The 19,859-nt window shown below is 34.4% G+C and overlaps 1 protein-coding gene across 1 annotated transcript in view; it reads left to right on the top strand.

Moving 5' to 3' along the window:
• Window positions 1–7,474, top strand: part of LOC120076142 — a 30,904-nt gene extending 23,430 nt beyond the window's left edge. Inside the window, exon 2 of the mRNA XM_039029916.1 lies at window positions 7,123–7,474. Within this exon, the coding sequence (XP_038885844.1) occupies window positions 7,123–7,474 (352 nt within the window). The remainder of the gene's footprint in view (window positions 1–7,122) is intronic.
• The last annotated feature ends 12,385 nt before the right edge of the window (window positions 7,475–19,859 follow it).

Raw genomic sequence — 19,859 nt, forward strand, 5'->3', positions numbered from 1 at the left:
AGATGCATAAAGTAGAGTCAAGAAGATTCACTAACAACTCCTTAAGCATAGCATACGTAAGCATTCATGTATCGATTTTTGTTAATGAACCCACCTCTCGATGTCAGAAGTTACATTTGTTCTATCCTTAGAATGCATACTGAGTTGATTGTTTCACAAAAGATCTAACTTTATCTCTAAAGCTAAATCTCTCTTTATTTAATTAAGTCTAAGTCACTTGCTCTTTCAAGTAGTTGACCATTTATACCTAATCGAGTTTTCACTAAATTAGGCATTAAAATAAATGTAGATTAAACAAGATGAATTATTTTACGTATGTATACTTTTGGAAAATGTTAAGTTATCTTCTCAATTCATTGAGAGTTTAGTTGCACATGGTAAAAGAGAAGGAGAATATGAGTGAGATGAAATGTATAGTAACCATATATATATAAAAAATAACAGAATTCTTAAATGTGATTCGTAATACGAAATATGAAATGAAATGCGAGAATAAAAATAATAGATAGAGATGTTAAGCTGTAGGTTGCAATCTCTTACTTCCTTTGGCTCAAACGTTACCTACTACTGTTGATTGCTTCGTAATAAACGGCGAATTCTCCCTCAGTTCTAGAGAAGAGACTAAGCTCTCACTTAGATTCTTCACTTAGAACTTATGAGATTGAAGATGGAGGTATTTTGGCAGAGCTTTTGCAATCTCTTGTAGAGCCTCTATGTCTTTTTCATGTGCTGCCACGAGCTATTTATAGGTATTGAAAATATATTATGAACATCTCTCTAATGATGATCTGACACTTTTACATTTAATTCCATGTCCTACTACGCCAGCTAATCGTGTCATAGATTCATTGGATTTGGCTTGCTTGGGTTGAGGTCGGTTACCAATTTGCTTTGTAATTTAACAGTTTGCCAACCACGTTATCGCTTTGTGGTTTTGTCGTGTACTAGAATCTTACTCGCATGGTTGTTCTATGTGTACAAGTTTTGTATCACCTTCCTTTTGTCTCTGTGATTAAGGCTGTAGCTTTCATCTTTTCATGAGAAACTTATTCCTTTTTTTCATCAAATCTTGCGTCGAAAAAAGTTAAAACTTTTAATTTCCAAGATATTATTTCTTCTAAATATGTGATCACGTAGCTTGGATTGTTTTTATGAATTCTCCTTGAGTTAACACATTTTCTTCTTATTTTCCTTAATTATTTTAAATAAAAGGTTAGGATAACTTGTATTTCTACAAGTTATCACACTTTCAAATTTAAAACAATACTTGTCCTCAAGCATATTTTTAGAACTTTAATTAGATTCTTAACTTGAGATGCAACATTAACTAGATGTCTCGACATGTTTCCAATGTTTAGGACTCGTTGGGCAAACTGATCACCCCAATGTTTTATTCTATTTCCCACAAAAGCATTTCTTTAGTCTATACGCAACAAGTTTAAGTCTCAAAATACCCTTACTCATTTCTAGACAATCTTTTTCTCCCTTTTCAGAATGGGCCTATGGTTCAAAGATTTACAAAAAAAAAAAAGAAAAAAAGAAAAAAAAGAAAAAAAGGTATTTAACTCCTTGTGTTATTGAGTGATCATGCGTTCATACGGGTGTCTTACCTTCGTTTTGACTTGTCCTCATGAGTGTCATGCGAACATCCAACTATGAGCAAGAGCTCTTTTCAAATTAAACTCCCGCCTTTGAAATTTTCTTTCAATTTACGCAATGGAGTTGTGCTTATCATTGATCATGATTCCCGCCTTCGTTTTGACTTACTCTCATAGGTGTCATCCAGACATCCAACCACGAGCAGGTTCTAATCTCAACGCTATTTATTATCATCATCACCATCATCACCATCATCATTATTATTATTGATGAAAACAAAAATTTGAACGCATTTAGCTCAAACCTCACCCCCTCCAAAATTTGAAGGCAGCAACGTCCTCATTGTTGAAATTGAGTTGAACGCCTAGCAAATATCAGAAATGCTTCCTAAGGCAAATTTCCTAAAACTAGAGTTGAACGCTTGATTGTTGAATCCTAAAGTATGGTTAGCATAAGTATCTTCATTGAGGTCATCATTGCAAACACACCAAGGTAGGAAGAAATAATTAAAGTAAAAAAAATAAATAGACTAAACACAAAAAAAAAAGAACATAATCCAAAAATGGATAACCAGTGACGTATTTATAATAATAGCAAATATAATATAGTGATCACAGGTACAAAATATAGAAAGAAGAAGGACAGAAACAACCAAAATAAGCAACATCCCAAAATTAATTTCTCCTTGCATCATTGTCATTATTGGGCGTGGGAGGATCGTTGTCATGCTGGAATGGTAGGGGTTGTTGAAGTATTGGTGGGATGACTGGGGCGGGGACGCGTTAGACAAAGTGTTAAGTTGTATGTTCTAAAACTCATCGTTTGTAAACATTAAACATATTATATTTTGTAATAAACATGTTATTGAGGTTTATTTAGTAAATATGTTATTGAATATGTGAATTGCACCTTTTAACCCTAAATCCAATAAACTAAGAACCCCTGGCTATAGCATGAATATTTGAACTATATATGGATGTTGGGATTGGTGTCCTAATTCTCCTGGTAGTCTCATAGTTCTTAAATACTCTATAAACATATTGTTATTAATAAAATAAGTGTTATAATATAAGCATTTACTCAATCCAATAAACTAAGATCCAATGTTATTTTATGTAACATAAGCATGTATGTGGAGACATACAAGTGGATCATGTCTTAAGTAATAACCTAAATGGTCTGCAGTATAAGGATAAAGGAGGGATACCTTATCCTTGTGACACTACGAATATGACCCGCTTTGTAGATGTTACAAGTGTTGTAAAGTGCTACAATGGTCTGATTCTGACCATTCATGTGGAGACATGTGAGCGAGGTATCATATACAAAGAGTTTATATAAGACCGGACCACAAAATGATTAGTCTCTTTATATAACGCCATTCATAATTGAGACTTACATTTCACTAAAATGACCATAGGTGACATGACCTTAATCCTGAATGAGTTGGGAACTCCTGCCTATGAGGGCGGTCCTTTGATTTGTTTGGGTGAGAGTGGCCAGATTGCCAACTCAACAAGCCTACCATTTTAGAGATTCGCCTGATTGGGGTGCTGGAAACTCATCTACACAAGACGAAATTCACTCATTCCCTGAAGTAAGGGTAAGTAGAAAAATTGTTCCCTTAAGGGCTGATTTTGGGTCTTGAACATAGTGGCCACACCCTCTCTTGGGAAGAGAGGACTCAATCATTGTAGAACTATGACTTATTGTTCATTAGAGGAATCAATGGTACTTAAGAAGTTAGATGTAACTATAGGGGAAAAACAGTGAATTGACCCAGTTGTACTGATGACCGATTTGTTAAGGGTCATTGCACTGTTGATTGGTTGTATGGACACAAAAATATATCTGTAGTGCAAAAAGTGCAGCTGTCGGTCTTTAGATGAGTGACCAATAGTTAACGGATGGTGGATCTCGTGATTAAAGAGTTTAGTAAGTTATTCACGGACCATTGAAGCTTCAAGCTACAGGTTCATAAGGTCTTCTTGGTAGCTCAATGGTTCAAGTTGAGAATTAGATTTTGGGTTAGTTTGAAGTGTTCAAATTAACAAGTTCGAGTATATAGCCAAAACGGTCTATAATATAGTGATAAGGCTAGATACCTCAACCTGGGGACACTGTGGATGTGGTCCACTTTGTATTTGATACAAATGATGTGATTCTGAATCGTTCATGTGGAGACAAGCGAGTGGGGGCATCCTATGTAATGAGTTTGCATAAGACCGAACCACGAAATAATCACTTTTACTTTATAACGTCGTTTATAGATAAGACTAACTATTTCAATTCGATGACCTAGGTAACTCGATCTTAATCCTGAGCTAACTATGAACTCTTGTTTACTCGGAATTATCCTATAATATGCATGGGTGAGAGTGGCTCAACATACCGACTCAATAAGTCTTCCATTTTAGGGGTAAGACCGGGTAGATAGTTGGGAACATAGTCCTGCAAGATGAAATTCTCTCCTACCTGATTTTAAGGATAGTAGATAGGTTGTTCTCTTAAGTGCTGACTCCAAGTCTTGAACAAGGGGCCGATCCTCTCATTGGCCTGAGAGAAACTCAATTTAGTGGTTGGACCACAAACCAATCGTTCATTAGAGTATCGGTGAGACTTAAGAGACAAGATGTAATTATAGGGGTAAAATGGTAATTTTGACCCAACTGTAATTATGTACAACCTCTGAAGGATCCATTTACTAATCATGGTTATATCAAGTAGACAGAAATATATCTATAACGAGGACAGTGTAGCTACTAGGATTTAATGGAGTGTCCCGGTAGTTAACGAATGTTGGTTAATTAGGTTAAAAAGTTTAGTCGGTTAACCTCAAATTATTGGAACTCATCATCTATATGTCCATTAGGTCCCCCTGCTAGTTTATATCGCACTAAACCTTAGAGCAGTGTGATGAGAGAATTTGAAACGTTCAAATTTGGTTTAGGGAATGATAGTTAATTATGTGCGATATAATTAACGTAATTATATAGTTTAATTGTTGAATTAAACGAAATTGGAGAGTTGTAAATATTTAAATTTAATTTAAATATTGTACACGTAAATGAGGATTCACGTTCAAGATTGGTGTTTTATTAATTTAATATTTGATATTAAATTAAATTGTTTAATTAATTATTTGAAATTAATTATTATTTTAATTATTTGAAATTAATTATTATAATTAATTGTATTTAAAATTGTTTTTAAAGAAATTTTAATATTTAAATTGATTTTATGTAAAACTAAATTTCATTTCAAAATTGGATTTTTGGAAATTCATTTTTTTTAATGAAATTGGAGTAAGTGGAATTATTCCACCTTCTCTACTTTGCTTAAACCCCTAAGCCCACCCACTTTTGCATGTTGAATTGGTGTCAACATGAGAAGCAATTCATTTTGCATGATTTATTTGACTAAAAAGAGAAATTGTTTTCTCAAGTTATTAGCTCCAAACTCTTCCAAAACTCTAAAATCCCCTTCAATTTCTTTATAAATTGGATCACACAATCCATTCTAAGGTCAAAGAATAGTGGAGAAGACTCTAGTGCTAGTCCACGACGAGTTCATGATCAGAATTAAGCAAGGGATTGCAGAGATCTACAAAGGTTGTGTTTCTGAAACCCTAATTACTTGTTATGAACATGCATGCTTTAATCTTAAAATTAATGTAGTTAAAGTGCTTATAATCCTGATTGCTTCCGCATGTGCGTTGAGCATGATTTAAGCATTCAATTTGCATTAATTTTAGCTTGGTAGGTGTTAATTCATGTGATGAATGTTGTAGTGGCTGAAGTGGATATATTACGGTTTTGACATTAAACTTTACCTTCAATTCTGTTGTAATTGTTGTAATTGGCCCCTTGTTTATGGGTTTTGATGTGTGAAGAAGGGTCTTTAAATTTGCTAAAGTATTCAGAGTTGTTCTTTAGCAAGGTGCGTGTGCGAGGAGCAATAGTCCAATTCGACCGGTTTGGCTCGATTCAGCCCATTTCGGTTTGGTTCAGTCTATTTTGGTGCCTTGGAGGTTCGGTTCAAGGGTTTTTTTAGCTGGTTTGGGTCGGTTCGAAGTGTTCGGGAGCGGTTCAAAGCTGTTTTTTGATCATTATTGTAATAATTTAGTTATTTGCTTGCATAGGATGCCAAAACCAATCCACTTCAGTGTGTTTAATTAATTTTGCATTTGAATGTATGTTTTAATTAAATTAAATCTTATTTATGTATAAAGTATGCCATGTAGATTTATAATCCTACCATAGGAAAGCATATTGCATGCATTGAAAGTATATTATAATTGTTATAATATATATTATGCATGTGTAGGATTTCATGGGATTTAATATAAGTTATTATATTAAATCATGAAATATGTGATGTATGTTATGGAGAATGTCTAAGTTATAAGTGTTACTAGATATTTCAAATATATAACAAAGATAAATGCATGCTCACCTAGGGTTGACAGATTACAACTTATTTTAATAGTTGAAATAGGTCGTTATCTTGTAAAACTTTGGTAACAAACTCACCCGACAAGATCCTGTCTAAGGTTGGAGGTACTTACGTTGACGGTTTATAAAACACCTGCCTTCTGAAGATCGAGCCGGTTCTTGAGTTTCGTTGACTCGGTTTTATGAGCATGCTTGAGCGATGTAAGGTAATAAATAGTTTATCACTTAGAAATCGTAAGTTAAATACAGTGTGAAAGTTATACTCGGATAAACACCTAGATTTAGGTTGTATTTAATTAGCCGGAATATACTTAAGTAAAAATTTACCCAAACTATCTAGAACACTTCGGAGGGAGATTATTGATATATATGATATATTATTTTTAGCTCTCACGTTCCTAAGAGTTCACACCGTGAGATTCATGTTTGGCTTTATGTCGTTTGTAAGTGACCGCTCCATTCAGAAAGTGTTTGCATGGGTCAATAACAAGGTGAATAGGAGAAGTTGTTCATAGTAAGTGGGTGACAGAAGCGTGTCAAAATATAATACAGTCTCCTCCATTAGGTTGCACTGTGAGATTCCCATGTTCCGACTGTGTGTCGTTTTTAAGTAATCACCCATTTGGAGGGTTGTTTCATAGGGATCGAAACAACACAAACTCCAGAAATGGATAGGGTCTCCTAGATCCATCTTAAGCATTGTCTATCCCTCTGTAGCTTATTGATACCGATCTATAGGATCTGAAAATGGCGGCTTACACTAATAAGAATTAGTAAGTATTAGTAAGTTCTTTACCAAAAAGCGACAACTAAATGTCTTGATTCAAGGAAGGAGTAATTGACTGCCCCTTGTTAGCGATTATTTTGACTCATTCAATGAGATATAGGTACCTTATTACTTTTACTGAAGCTTGATTGGATTTAAAAGCATTTCACTAATAGAACTTGTTTAATTTTTCAACATGTCTAGCTCAATCATTCAACTACTCGCTTCTAATAAATTAAACGACAACAATTACACAACTTGAAAATCTAATTTGAACACGATACTATTGATTGATGATCTTAGGTTCGTTTTAAATGAGGAATATTCTCCGACTCCCAGCTCATCAGTAAATCGAAATGTTCGGGATGCCTATGGTAGATGGGTTAGAGTAAATGAAAAAGCTGGAACCTATATCTTAATAAGCATATCGGATATTTTGACTAAGAAACATGAGAGAATGGTTACTGCTAAGGGGATCATGGATTCCTTACATGCAGTATTTGGACAACCATCCTCATCTGTCAGGCACGATACTCTCAAAGAGGTTTACAACTACCGCATAAAGGAAGGAACCTTCGTTAGAGAACATGTTATGGATATGGGGGTAGAAGTAAATAGTGCTGTCAGAGATAAGAAAGTTGAGAAAGCAAAGTAAGGTAAATATGATTTACTCGTTATTGAAACATGTTTAATAGAGAATGATACATTGACATGGATACTAGATTCAGGGTGCTGGAAATCTCTTAGAACTCAAAGTTCGTATTAAACATTCTATTTATCAATAATAATAAGTTGTTGATTTTTCATTCTATTATGAAAATCCAATAAACATATTCATGGCTATAGTCGGAATACTTTAACTTTATGTGGTGACATAAACAGGAATACTATAAATGGTCTAATAAGTATATAGATGAAATTGGGTATCTCATCCTGGTAACACTATTGGATGCGGCCCACTCTGTAGTTGTTACGGAGTTATAAAGTGCTACAAACGATGTGATCCACAGATCGTTCATGTTGAGACATGTGAGTGGGGGCATCCTATGCAATGAGTTTGCATATAGACTGAACCACGAAAATAGTTACTTTTCTTTATAATGACTGTTTACTGTTAAAACTGACTATTTTATTATTAAGTAACCTAGGTTAACTTGATCTTAATCCTGAGTTAGATATGAACTCCTGTTTGTTCGGGATTATACTTTGATCTACCTGGGTGAGAGTAGTTCAACAACATTGCTCAATAAGCCTCCCATTTTGGGGATAAAACCAGATGAATAGCTGGGGATATAGCCCTACAAGACGGAATTCACTCCTACCCGATTTAGGATTAGTAGATAGGTTGTTCTCTTAAGTACTGATTCCAGGTCTTGAACAATTGGGGCCCCATTTCTCTTGATAGAGAAAGAACTTGATTTATAAGCATTATGAATAAAAAATTGTTCATTAGAATGTCAATAGAAACTTAAGGAACAAGATGTTTTCATAGGGGTAAAACAGTGATCTTGACCTAGCTGTAATTACCAACGACCTATGAAGGATCGACTTACTTATTATGGTTATATCAAGTGGACATAATATATCTACAGTGAGGGGAGTTCAACTATGGGCTACGCTATAGTGGAGTGACCCATTAGTTAACAAATGGGGATTAATTCCGTATAATGAGTTTAGCCAATTAATCTCGAATCGTTAGAGCCTATGATCTGTAGATTCACGAAGTCTCCCTACTAGCTCGTAAATGGATAAGCTTTAGAGTAGCATGATAAGTTAATTTGAAACATTCAAATTAGAATTAAACGGAAGAGGAGAATTTATACTTAAATATGATTTAAATATATGAAGATGAATTTGTGTAAAAATTAATTTAATATTTGATATTAAATTAATTAGAATTATTTAAATAATTATTTATTAATTTTATCAGAAAATTAATTTATGAAATTAAGTTTATAAAATTAATAATATTTTCAGTTTTAAAATCAAATAGATTGATTGAAATCATTTGTTTTTTTTGGAAAAATTATAAAAATATGCACAAAATGGAAAAATAGTTTTTTCTATTACCATCTTCAACTAGCTCACTCAAAAACCATTCACTTTCTCTTCAATTACTCCAAGCATGAGTTGCACCTCATGTAGCCATCTTCTTTGCATGTTCAATACAATAAATAAAGAAGATTGGAGTGGAATTGTGGCATGCATTCAAAATATTTTTATTGAAAAATCGGCAGAAGAATTGTTCTTCAAATGGTTTTGTAGCAGTGAGCTTTACACCTAATTTCTATTTGTTCAAGTTGTTCTTGAGTCCCACAACTCATTCTAAAGCTTCAAGAGGATAGTGGAGAAGATCTTAAGGTGGTTCATGACAAGTTTTGGAGAAGACATCTGTTGAGGATCAAGATCTTGAAAAGTTCTACAAAGGTATGACTTTAAACCCTCTTATATTAGATGGGCATGCTTCAGTTTTTGCAAAAATTAATGAATTAGAACGCTTATTGATCCTTGTTACTTCCATTGCATGCTAATTTACTCTTACACAGGGGAGGCTAATCATATTTATGCTTTCGCTCAGGAAACTAATTGTTGGAGGCAGCTTGTAAAAGGCGAGATAACCTTCAAAGTTGGAACAAAAGAAGTTGTCTAAGCTAAAACAGTGGAAGACTTGAAGTTGTTTTTTAGAGATAGATTCATTTGACTTGAAAATATATTGCATGTTCCTATTATGAGAAGGAATTTAATATATATATCTTGTTTGTTAGAACAATTGTACAAAGTATCTTTTGAAATAAATGAAGTGTTCATTAGTTCAAGAGGTATTTAAATATATTATACAAAACTAGAAAACAACTTATATGTGTTAAAACCAACCGAGGCTAAAGCTATTTTGAATACTGAGATGTTTAAAATAGTTGAGACTCAAAATAGAAGACAAAAAGTTTCTCCTAGCACCTATCTTTGGCACTTAAGACTTTGACACATTAATCTCAATAGGATTGGGAGATTGGTCAAGAGTGGATTCCTAAGTCAGTTAGTGGACAACTCTTTACCTCCTATCTTAAGGGTAAACTAACCAAAAGATCTTTTACAAGAAAAGGACTTAGAGCCAAAAAAACCCTTAGAACTTTTACATTCAGACCTCTATGGTCCGATGAATGTCAAAGCATGAGGAGGGTATGCATATTCCATAAGTTTTATTGATGATTATTTAAGGTATGACTATGTTTATCTAATACATCATAAGTCTGAAACCCTTAAAATTTTTAATGAATATAAAGCTGAGGTTAAGAACCTGTTAGGTAAAACAATTAAAACACTTTGATCAGATCGAGGTGGAGAGTATATGGACTTGAGATTCCAAAACTATTTGATAAAACATGGAATCCAGTCTCAACCCACTGCACCTGGTACACCTCTACAGAATGGTGTACCAGAGAAGAGAAATAGAACCTTGTTAGACATGGTTTGTTCAATTATGAGCTATGCTCAGTTGCCTAATTCGTTTTGAGGATATGCAGTACATATTGCGAAATACATTTTGAACATGATTCCTTCAAAAAATGTTTTTGAAACACTGTATGAGTTATGGAGAGGGCGTAAAGGTAGTTTTCATCACTTCAGAATTTGGGGATGCTCGACACATATGTTAGTGCAAAACCAAAGAATTTGAAACATCGTTCAAAACAGTGCTCATTCGTAGGAAACCACAAAGAAACGAAAGGTGGTCTATTTTATGATCCTGAAGGTGACAAAGTGTTTGTAACGACAAACACTACATTCTTAGAGGAAAACCACACGAAAGATCATCAACCTCCCAATAAACTAGTATTGGATGAAATTTCTAAAGAAGCTACTGATAAACCAACAAAAGTTGTTGATCAAGTTGGTCCTTCAACAAGAGTTGCTGATGGAATAGGTACTTCTGGTCAGTTACATCCTTCATAAGAGTTGAGAGTGCCTCGACTAGTGGAAGGATTGTTCAACAGCCTGGTCGTTACAGGAGTTTAATAGAAACTTAGGTTATCATACCTGATGATGGTATTGAGGATCTATTGACCTATAAATAGGCAATGAATGATGTAGATCGAGACTGTGGATTAAAGCTGGATAGGGGTAAGACCTATTGGTAAGACCAGCCGGATATGTACTTCAATTCGGTCTGGAAACTTGTAGATCAGTCGGATAGGATAAGACCTATTGGTTGTAAATGGATCTACAAGAGGAAATGAGACCAAGCGGGTAAGGTACAAACCTGTAAGGCTCGACTGGTGGCAAAGGGTTATACCCAAAGAGAGAAGATGGACTATGAAGAAACCTTATCTCCTGTTGCCATGCTAAAGTCGATTAGAATACTTTTATCCATAGCCGCTTTTTATGATTATGAGATTTGGCAAATGGATGTCAAGACAACTTTTTTAAATGTCGATCTTGAAGAGAGTATCTATATAGTTAAACCATAAAGGTTTATTGAACAGAGTTTAGAATGCTACAGTTTTGTTGACAACACATTTAGAGCCTCGACCTCAACATGTTTAACATTTTGAACAATTTTATCAACATTAAATTCAATACCCAATGCAGTTAGACTGCTTTAAGTCAAATTATCTTTTGAAGAATTTGTAACATTAGAAACCCTACACCCTTTTACTCTACTTTCATCATTTTGAGTTTGATCATCATTCATAACATGCATGAAAACCCCAGGCAATGTAAAGTTTTCATTTCCAAAGTCAACAAGGGGAGGATCGATAGTTGGAGAATTCTGAGAATCATATGAAAGTTGAGAGGGATCAATTTTTACACCAGGACTCACAAGGTCCTCCATGGTCAGTCTAAGAGAGATCTCCCCCTTCTTTTTCTTTTTTCTTTCACTCGTTGTCATGTGACACAATTTTTTTCACTTTTCACCAGAAGAGGAAACAACATTACTTTGACGCGATGTCTCAACATCAGGATTTGAAATGTGATCAGCTTCAATAACATTAATTGGAGCATTTCGATCAGAAGATTCGCCAATATTTTTCCTGTTGGCCTTTTCTTTATAGCGCACAATTTTTTATTTAGAAGTGTGAGTTCCTCTTCGGGTACTCACCATTTTGTTTGGAACCACTAGAGAGAAATCACTGTTCAAAGGGGAAGTTCAAGAGAATGTGACATGCAAAAATTCAAAATCTTCTTTCCTACCAAAAGACAACTGACGAGAGTTATGATAGAAACACAAGCAGTACATGTTTCTCTACTTACAATGATCTGCCACACGACATGAACTACTAGAATGCCACAAGTCCTACGTCAGAGAAATGAAATGATGCCTGATGTCAATATGTTTTGTTCTACTCTGTTGAACTGGGTTCTTAGAAATAAATATTTATGGCACTCAAGTTTTCATAGTACAATGTCATAGTATTTTGCGAGACATCATATTCTTTAAGCATCTGTTTCATCTAGAAGCTGAGTGCAACTGCTTCAAGCAGCAACATATTCGGCTTCAGTAGTGGAGAAAGGCACACAATTCTGTTTCTTGCTGAACTAGGACACCAAATCATTTTCTAAAAGAAACATCCACCAGAAATACTTTTCTATCTTATGAGCTTCCAGCTCAATCCAACAAATGACTAGCTCTCGGTTTAACTTGATATCTGGCACAGACCCCTACAGCAAAAGCAATGCCAGGCCTACTAACAGTGAGATAAAGTGAACTGAGAATAATGCTTCAATACAGGCTCTAATCAACACAAGACCCATCAGAGTCATTATACATTTTAGCGTGAGTAGGAGCAGGGGTTCTCTTTGTACAAGAGGAACAAGGGTTCTCTTCATACAAGCCTTTTAAAGCCCAAGCTTTTTTACTAGGTCTTTTGCATGTTTTCTCTGAGAGATGAAAATTCCATGTTTAAGCTGCTTGATTTGGAGTCCCAAGAAAAATGTCAGTTCGCCCACCAAAGTCATTTCATATTTAGTCTGCATTTGATTTACAAATTGATCTACGAGAAGCTGAGACATTCCTCTGAACATAATAACATTCATATAAACTTTGGATATCACAAGATTCCTTTTTCTTCCTTCATAAACAACATTTTTTTTGTCAACTTCTCCTCTCACATATCCCTACTTAAGAGGAAATTCATATAAGTGAATGTACCAAGCACTAGGGGCTTACTACAGACCATACAAAGCTTTTTGAAGCTTATACACATGACCAATGTGAATAGGATCAACAAAGCCTTTAAGTTGTTCGGCGTAAACTTCTTCATTCAAGTACCCATTGAGAAAGGCACTTTAAACATCCATCTGATCAAAATTGAACTTTAGTAAATAAGCAATACTAAGCAAAACTATGATGGCTTCCAGACAAGCTACAGGGGCAAACATCTCATCAAAGTCTACACTCTTTATTTGAGAGTATCCTCGAGCAACAAAGCAAACTTTATTTCCTGGTGTCATAATATTTGCTGAAACGGGATGTGGAGCCAATGACCAGACCTGAAGTTTTTCAAACTGCACCAATTCTTCTTGCAGATGATTAGCCCAACACTAATCTTTTAAAGCTTTAGATGCTTGGGTTCCATAGGCAATGTGAAACAAATGTTGTCAATCATTTGGAGATAATACACCTTTTCTTTCTTCCTAGTGGAAATTCCAAACTCAACATCTCCTACTAGAAGGATGATTCTGTAAGGTTCTACTGAAAGGCCGTTTTGAATGTTTTATTATCATCTTCATTGCCTCAGACAGTACCATATTGATAAATTTTAGTCTTGAATTGTTATCAATATTTGGTGGAATCGTCGGCTTTGGTTTATGCACATCTGTCACAACAGACACAACATCATCTTCATTTGCCTCAGCATTAAATTTTTCTCCATCTGTATCATCTATAACAACATTGATAGATTTTATAACACACTTTGTATGCTTGTTAAAGACCTTATAAGCTTTGTTGTTTCTGAATAATCCAAGAATATTTCTTCATCACTTTTGAAATCCCCTTTTTTTTTATCTCAGTTAACTAATATAATAGGGACTGCCAAAAATATAAAAATATTTGATATTGGGTTTCCTCCACTTCTAAATTTTACAATGTCTAGCCAGTGCTAGGACGAATAGTAATTCGATTATTTATGTGGGAAGCAATACTCAGAGCCTCGGTCCAAAAATGATAAAAAAAAAAAAAAAAGGTCATAAGCATAAAGCATGACCATAACCATCTATTGTAGAGTGCGGTTTTCTATTCGAAAACTCCATTCTACTGAGGTGTGATGGGAGCAAAGAATTCTTGGTGTATTCCTTCATAATGACAACATTTAGCAAATTGACTGTTTTCAAACCCCTTTTCTCTCTTTGCAATTGAACACACGGTGTCTTGAGCACCTGAAACGACTCAAACTTTTCTCTTATGAATTTAACCCACATGTATCTAGAAAAAGCATCAACATAGACCATGACATATCTTTTTCCACTAAGGCTTTCAACCTGTATGGATCTCATGGGATCAACATGAGTCAGCTCAAGAATCCGATTTATATCAGTTACTTGTATCTGTTTATGAGACACTCTCGTTTGCTTCCCAACTTGGCATTCCTCACATATAACTCCTTCGTAGCTATTGACATTTTGAAGGTCAATCACAACATTTCTCATCACAACCATCTTTCAATTTAATGTCGATATGTCCAGGATGTTTGTGCAACAAGGCAGATTCACCTTGCTTAGAGACAAGACTCCTTTGTTTCGAGTCAGTAGGAGTTCACAGATTGTCTAATGAGTGCTTTCTTGTCATGACAAGAGATGTGACATTATTTGCAACAATACAACCATCTTTGGTAAAGTTCACTTTCAGCCCATGATAACAAAGTTGGCTTATGCTGATCAGGTTTGTCATCAAGCCCTCTACCAGCATCACATCATGAAGAATAGGTAATCCATAATATTTAAATTTTCCTTACCAACAATCTTCCCTGTGGCTCCATCACCAAATGTGACCTATTCTGATCCAATAGCCTTTATATCAAATACATAGCTCTTCTCACCAGTCATATGCCTTGAATACCCACTATATATAAAAAAAAAAAAAAAAAAAAACAATCACCTTTGGTGGAGGATCGAAGAGATGTAAGAACCGCAATACAACGATTTGGGTTGGTTTTAATTTTCCACACCTTCTTCACAAGGGAAGAGATTGAGTTTTGATTGTAGACGCCCTTAGGAAATCTTGAGTGATTCTCACGTTTATGATACTCGTGTACCTTCTAGCAATAGGGTCTTTTATGGCCTCGTTTTCCACAAAAATGAAAGATCCAATGTACTTTATTTACATAATTCTTGTTTCGAGATTCACTTGTGGTAGAACATTCAAGCTATGAATTTCTCCAAGGCTCTTGCTTGTTGACAAAAATAATCTTATGTTTCCCTTTGTTTGAATATTGTCTCCCTTTTGAAGTATTGGAACCAGTAAACCCAATGCCACAAACATCCCTAGATATCTTACTTTCGTAGAGAATCTGTTCAAAGTGATCGATTCTGGAATTTAACACCCCTACAAATTTACACTTCCACCCTTTCTTAGCTTTAACTTAATTGAGTTCACATTTTAAGCTAGAGATAACAGATATGAGGCGAGTGTTATAAGCACTAAGAGATTATAATCTTTCCTTCTGAACATCAAGAGTCTTAGCATCCTTACATTCCTACTTGTAAAGATCACGATAGCCAGCTGCAATAGATGGGACATGAGTTTCTTCATCACCAATAGTTGTAGTGAAGTCATCTATGGAATGTTTATCTTATGAGCTATCAGATGAGATGCAACGGAAAAATCCTTCACATCTTCTTCTGGATCACTACTGTCATCAAACTCTTCATATGACAAGGTCAAATATAAATATTGTTGTCGTTTAAAAAATGTAGAGCATTCTACCTGATAATGACCAAATCCTTTGCATTCTCTACATCAAAACAGCTTATCTTTGTTTGTATCGTTCCATTCTAGTTTTTCAGAGTCCTTCTTGTACGAATGGAAGCCCTACTGCAGCGAAAGAAAAACACAAGATCATTGCTCGTTATTAATTTAGGTATTTTGAATTATCAGTACTCTAGAAATTCTAGAAATAATTATAGAGGCCAAAAATAAAAATAGCCTACCGTAAAATTAATCTAGGTTAAGCATGCAGTTGAATAATTCTACAAAAAAAAAAAAATAATAAATAAATCTTACTATCGTTGGACGACTCATACGAAGTGGCAAATTCTCTCTTCTGATTGAAATCAACACCACCACAAGTGTAGTCTTCCTATCCTCTGAAAAACCTTAAGGATTGATTTGTGGGAACCAAATATCAAAATTAGGGAAAGGATGGAAGAGGTTTTTTTAGAGATAATTGAGATAGAACCATTCTGTATCATCAGATCTATCACACAATACCTGTAAAAAATATGTTTTGTAGGTTTTGATCAAAGGAGAGAGAGAGAAACGTGGGAATCATCCCACGTTTTTGTTAACTCCCTGCATAAGAGTTAATTTTTTAATTTAATAATTAATTAAATCTTATTTAATTAATGATTTCATTTAAATCAAACATCTCTCACATAACCTTTGGTTTTAATTCAATTAATTTAATCAAATCAAATCAAATTAAGTTAAATAATTATTTAATTCTCCAATTAAATAATTACCAAATTAAATATCAAATATTTGACTTAACCTACAAATGAATCATATTCAGTTATATTTCTCTCATAACCTATGGTTGTAATATGCTTCAAATACACATTAATTATAATCTATAGTTTCAAGATGAACTCAATTCATATTAAATTAATATTTGAACTCTTTCAAATATTTAATTCTCCATAAATTATTTTTTAGTCATATTCAAAATTAAACTTATATTATAAAATTTAATTAAAATATAAACTTTATATTATAATGTATCATTATACATTGTATTATTTTCCCTAAGGGAATTTGGACATTTCAAACTTAATTCAAGACATAGTTACCTCAATTCCTTTTACGACTAGGAAGAGGACCTCCTGAACCTACAAATCAGAAGCTCCAACGATATAAGATTAATTGGCTAAACTCATTAATCATTAATCAATATTCATTAACAATGGGTAAACTTAACTAAAGAGCCACAATTGCACTATTCTCACTGTAGATATATTTATGTGTCCATGAATATAAACCAATAACAACAAGTTAGTCCTTCACAAGTGTTTGTAACACCAGCTAGGTCAAATTATCGTTTTACCCATAGGTTACCTCTATATTCTTAAGTACCAGTGCTCCTCTGGGTAGGGTCTTTTGTTCAGGTCCCAGAGACACCACTTAAGGGAACAATCATCTACTTACCTTAAAGGTGGGAATGAGTGAATTCCATTTTGTATTATTATGTTCCTAGCACCCCACTCGGTCTTGTCCCTAAAATGGTAAGCTTATTTAGTCAGCGAATTGGCCACTCTCATCCATACTAATCAAAGGATAGTCCCTCGTGAACAGGAGTTCATAATATACTCAGGATTAAGACTAAGTTGCATAGGTCATCCTATTGAAATAGGAACCTAACTAGTTAACGGTGCTAGATCTAGTGGTTACTATTTTGCAATCTAGTCTTATGCAAACTCATTGTATAGGATACCTCAACTTGCACGTCAACTACAAAAACGCATTGGATCATTGTGTTTGTATCAAATATAAAGTGGATCGTATCTATAGTGTTACCAGGATAAGGTACTCAACCTTATTCCTATACTATAGACACTTCAGGTTGTATCGTGAACATTAATCCTTGTATGTCTTTCCACATAGTTCAAGACTCATAAAGTAGCCTTGGATGTTAGTTTATTGGATTTAGGGTTATTAAGACAAAATAGACAAACAACACAAACAATAACATTTATTGAATTAATATCTTTCTCTTTATTGGTGACGATCAATTAATAACATTTACTATCTATGAGTTTTAGGGCATAAAACCCAAAAAAACTCCCACTTGAACTAAAACTCTAGTCAGTGGGTTGTACATGATATCAGGTTCTAAAAGGCAGAATTATTGTAAATAAATACAATAAACTAGGGCATCCATATACCCATTACACATCTTCCACTTGCCCTAGATTATACAATGTACACTTCTCATATACCTAGATTCTCTAGATGACCGTCAAACACTTTAGCCAAGAGAGAGCATTCATAAATAGATCAGCAACGACTACTTCCCCATTGTTGGCACAATTTAAGTTGTTGGGCAAGTTCATATTTGGAACCACTTCCAAATCACTTAGGAACTTCTTTAGCCAAACTGCTTCCTTTTCTGCTTCACAAGCAACTACATACTCAGCCTCCATAGTGGAATCTGCAATACATCCTTACTTGGAGCTATGCAACACTATAGTTCCCCTATTCAGGGAAAACACTGATTCTCACGTAGATTTTCTAGAATCCTTGTTAATTTGAAATCAGAGTCGGTTATTCTATAAGGATTAAATCCTTAACTCCATACACCAACTTATAGTCCCTTATTCTCCTAAGATACTTGAAGATGTTCTTAACCACAGTCCAATGGTCTAACCTCGGATTGGATTGGTACCTACTGACTATTCCCACTTCATAACAAATGTCTGGCCTAGTGTAGAGCATAACATACAATAAGCTGCCCACAATGTCTTAGGACACTGTTTCATAATGTCAATAAGGTACCCTACATCATTTCCAATGAGTAGGATATCGTCCACGTAAAGTACTAGAAAAGCTATTTTATCGTTGATGATTTTCTTATAGATACAAAGCTCATCAACGTTTTGATCAAAATCAAAAGATGTGATCATTGTATGAAATCTAATGTTCCAAGATTTGGATGCTTATTTCAACCCATAAATAGATCAATTCAGCTTGCAAACTTTTTTGCTTCTGACCTTGGGCTATGAACCCCTCAGGCTTAGACATAAAGATATTCTCTTCAAGATTTTCATTCAGAAAGGAAGTCTTGACATCCATTTTCCATATTTATAGTCATAATATGTGGCTATGGACAAGAGAATTCTTATATACTTAAGCATAGCAACATGGGAAAAAAAGTTTCCTCATAGTCAACCTCTTATCTCTAGAAGATAAAGTATGCCTATTTGTAGGCTACCCTAAGGAGACAAAAGGTGGTCCATTCTATGATCTTCGGGAAGATAAAGTATTTATATCAACAAATGCAACCTTCTTAGAGAAAGATCACATAAAGAATCATAAACCTCACAGTAAGCTAGTATTAAATGAAATGTCCACAGAAGCTATAGACAAATCAACAAGGTGTTGGGTTTTATATCCTAAAACTCGTAGTTTGTAAAGTTAAACATATTCTATTATCAATAAAGTTGTTATTGAATCTATAAATTACATACATAAAGTCCAAATCCAATAAACTAAGATACATGGCTATTACATGAATACTTGAATTTTATGTAGAGACATAAAGATGGATCAAGTTTGAGTAAATAGCCAAAACGGTCTATAATATATGAATTAGGTTGGGGGACCTTAGTCTAGTAACACTATCGAATGCGACCTACTCTGTAGAGATTACAAGTTGTTGTAAAGGTGCTACAAACAAAGTGATCCTGATTTGTTCATGTATTGACATGAGGAGTGGGGGCGTCCAATGTAATGAGTTTGCATAAGATTGGACCAAGAAATAAGTCACTCTTACTTTATAATGATGTTTACTATTTAAGACTGACTATTTCACTTAGATGACCTAGGTAACTCGATCTTAATCCTGGGCTAACTATAAACTCTTTTTTATACGGGATTATCTTTAGATTTGCATAGGTGAGGGTTGGTTCAACATTGCCGGCTCAATAAGCTTTCCATTTTAGGGAACATAGGGTGCAAGACGGAATTCATGCCTACCCGATTTGGGGTAAAACAGCACATTGACCCAATCGGTATTACAAACAACCTGTGATTGATCGACTTACAGGTTATGGTTAAATCATGTGGACACAAATATATCTACAGTGAGAAGAGTGTAACTACCAAGCTATAG

Source organism: Benincasa hispida, chromosome 1 (genome assembly GCF_009727055.1).
Source record: "Benincasa hispida cultivar B227 chromosome 1, ASM972705v1, whole genome shotgun sequence".
In the NCBI taxonomy this organism is placed as follows: Eukaryota; Viridiplantae; Streptophyta; class Magnoliopsida; order Cucurbitales; family Cucurbitaceae; genus Benincasa; species Benincasa hispida.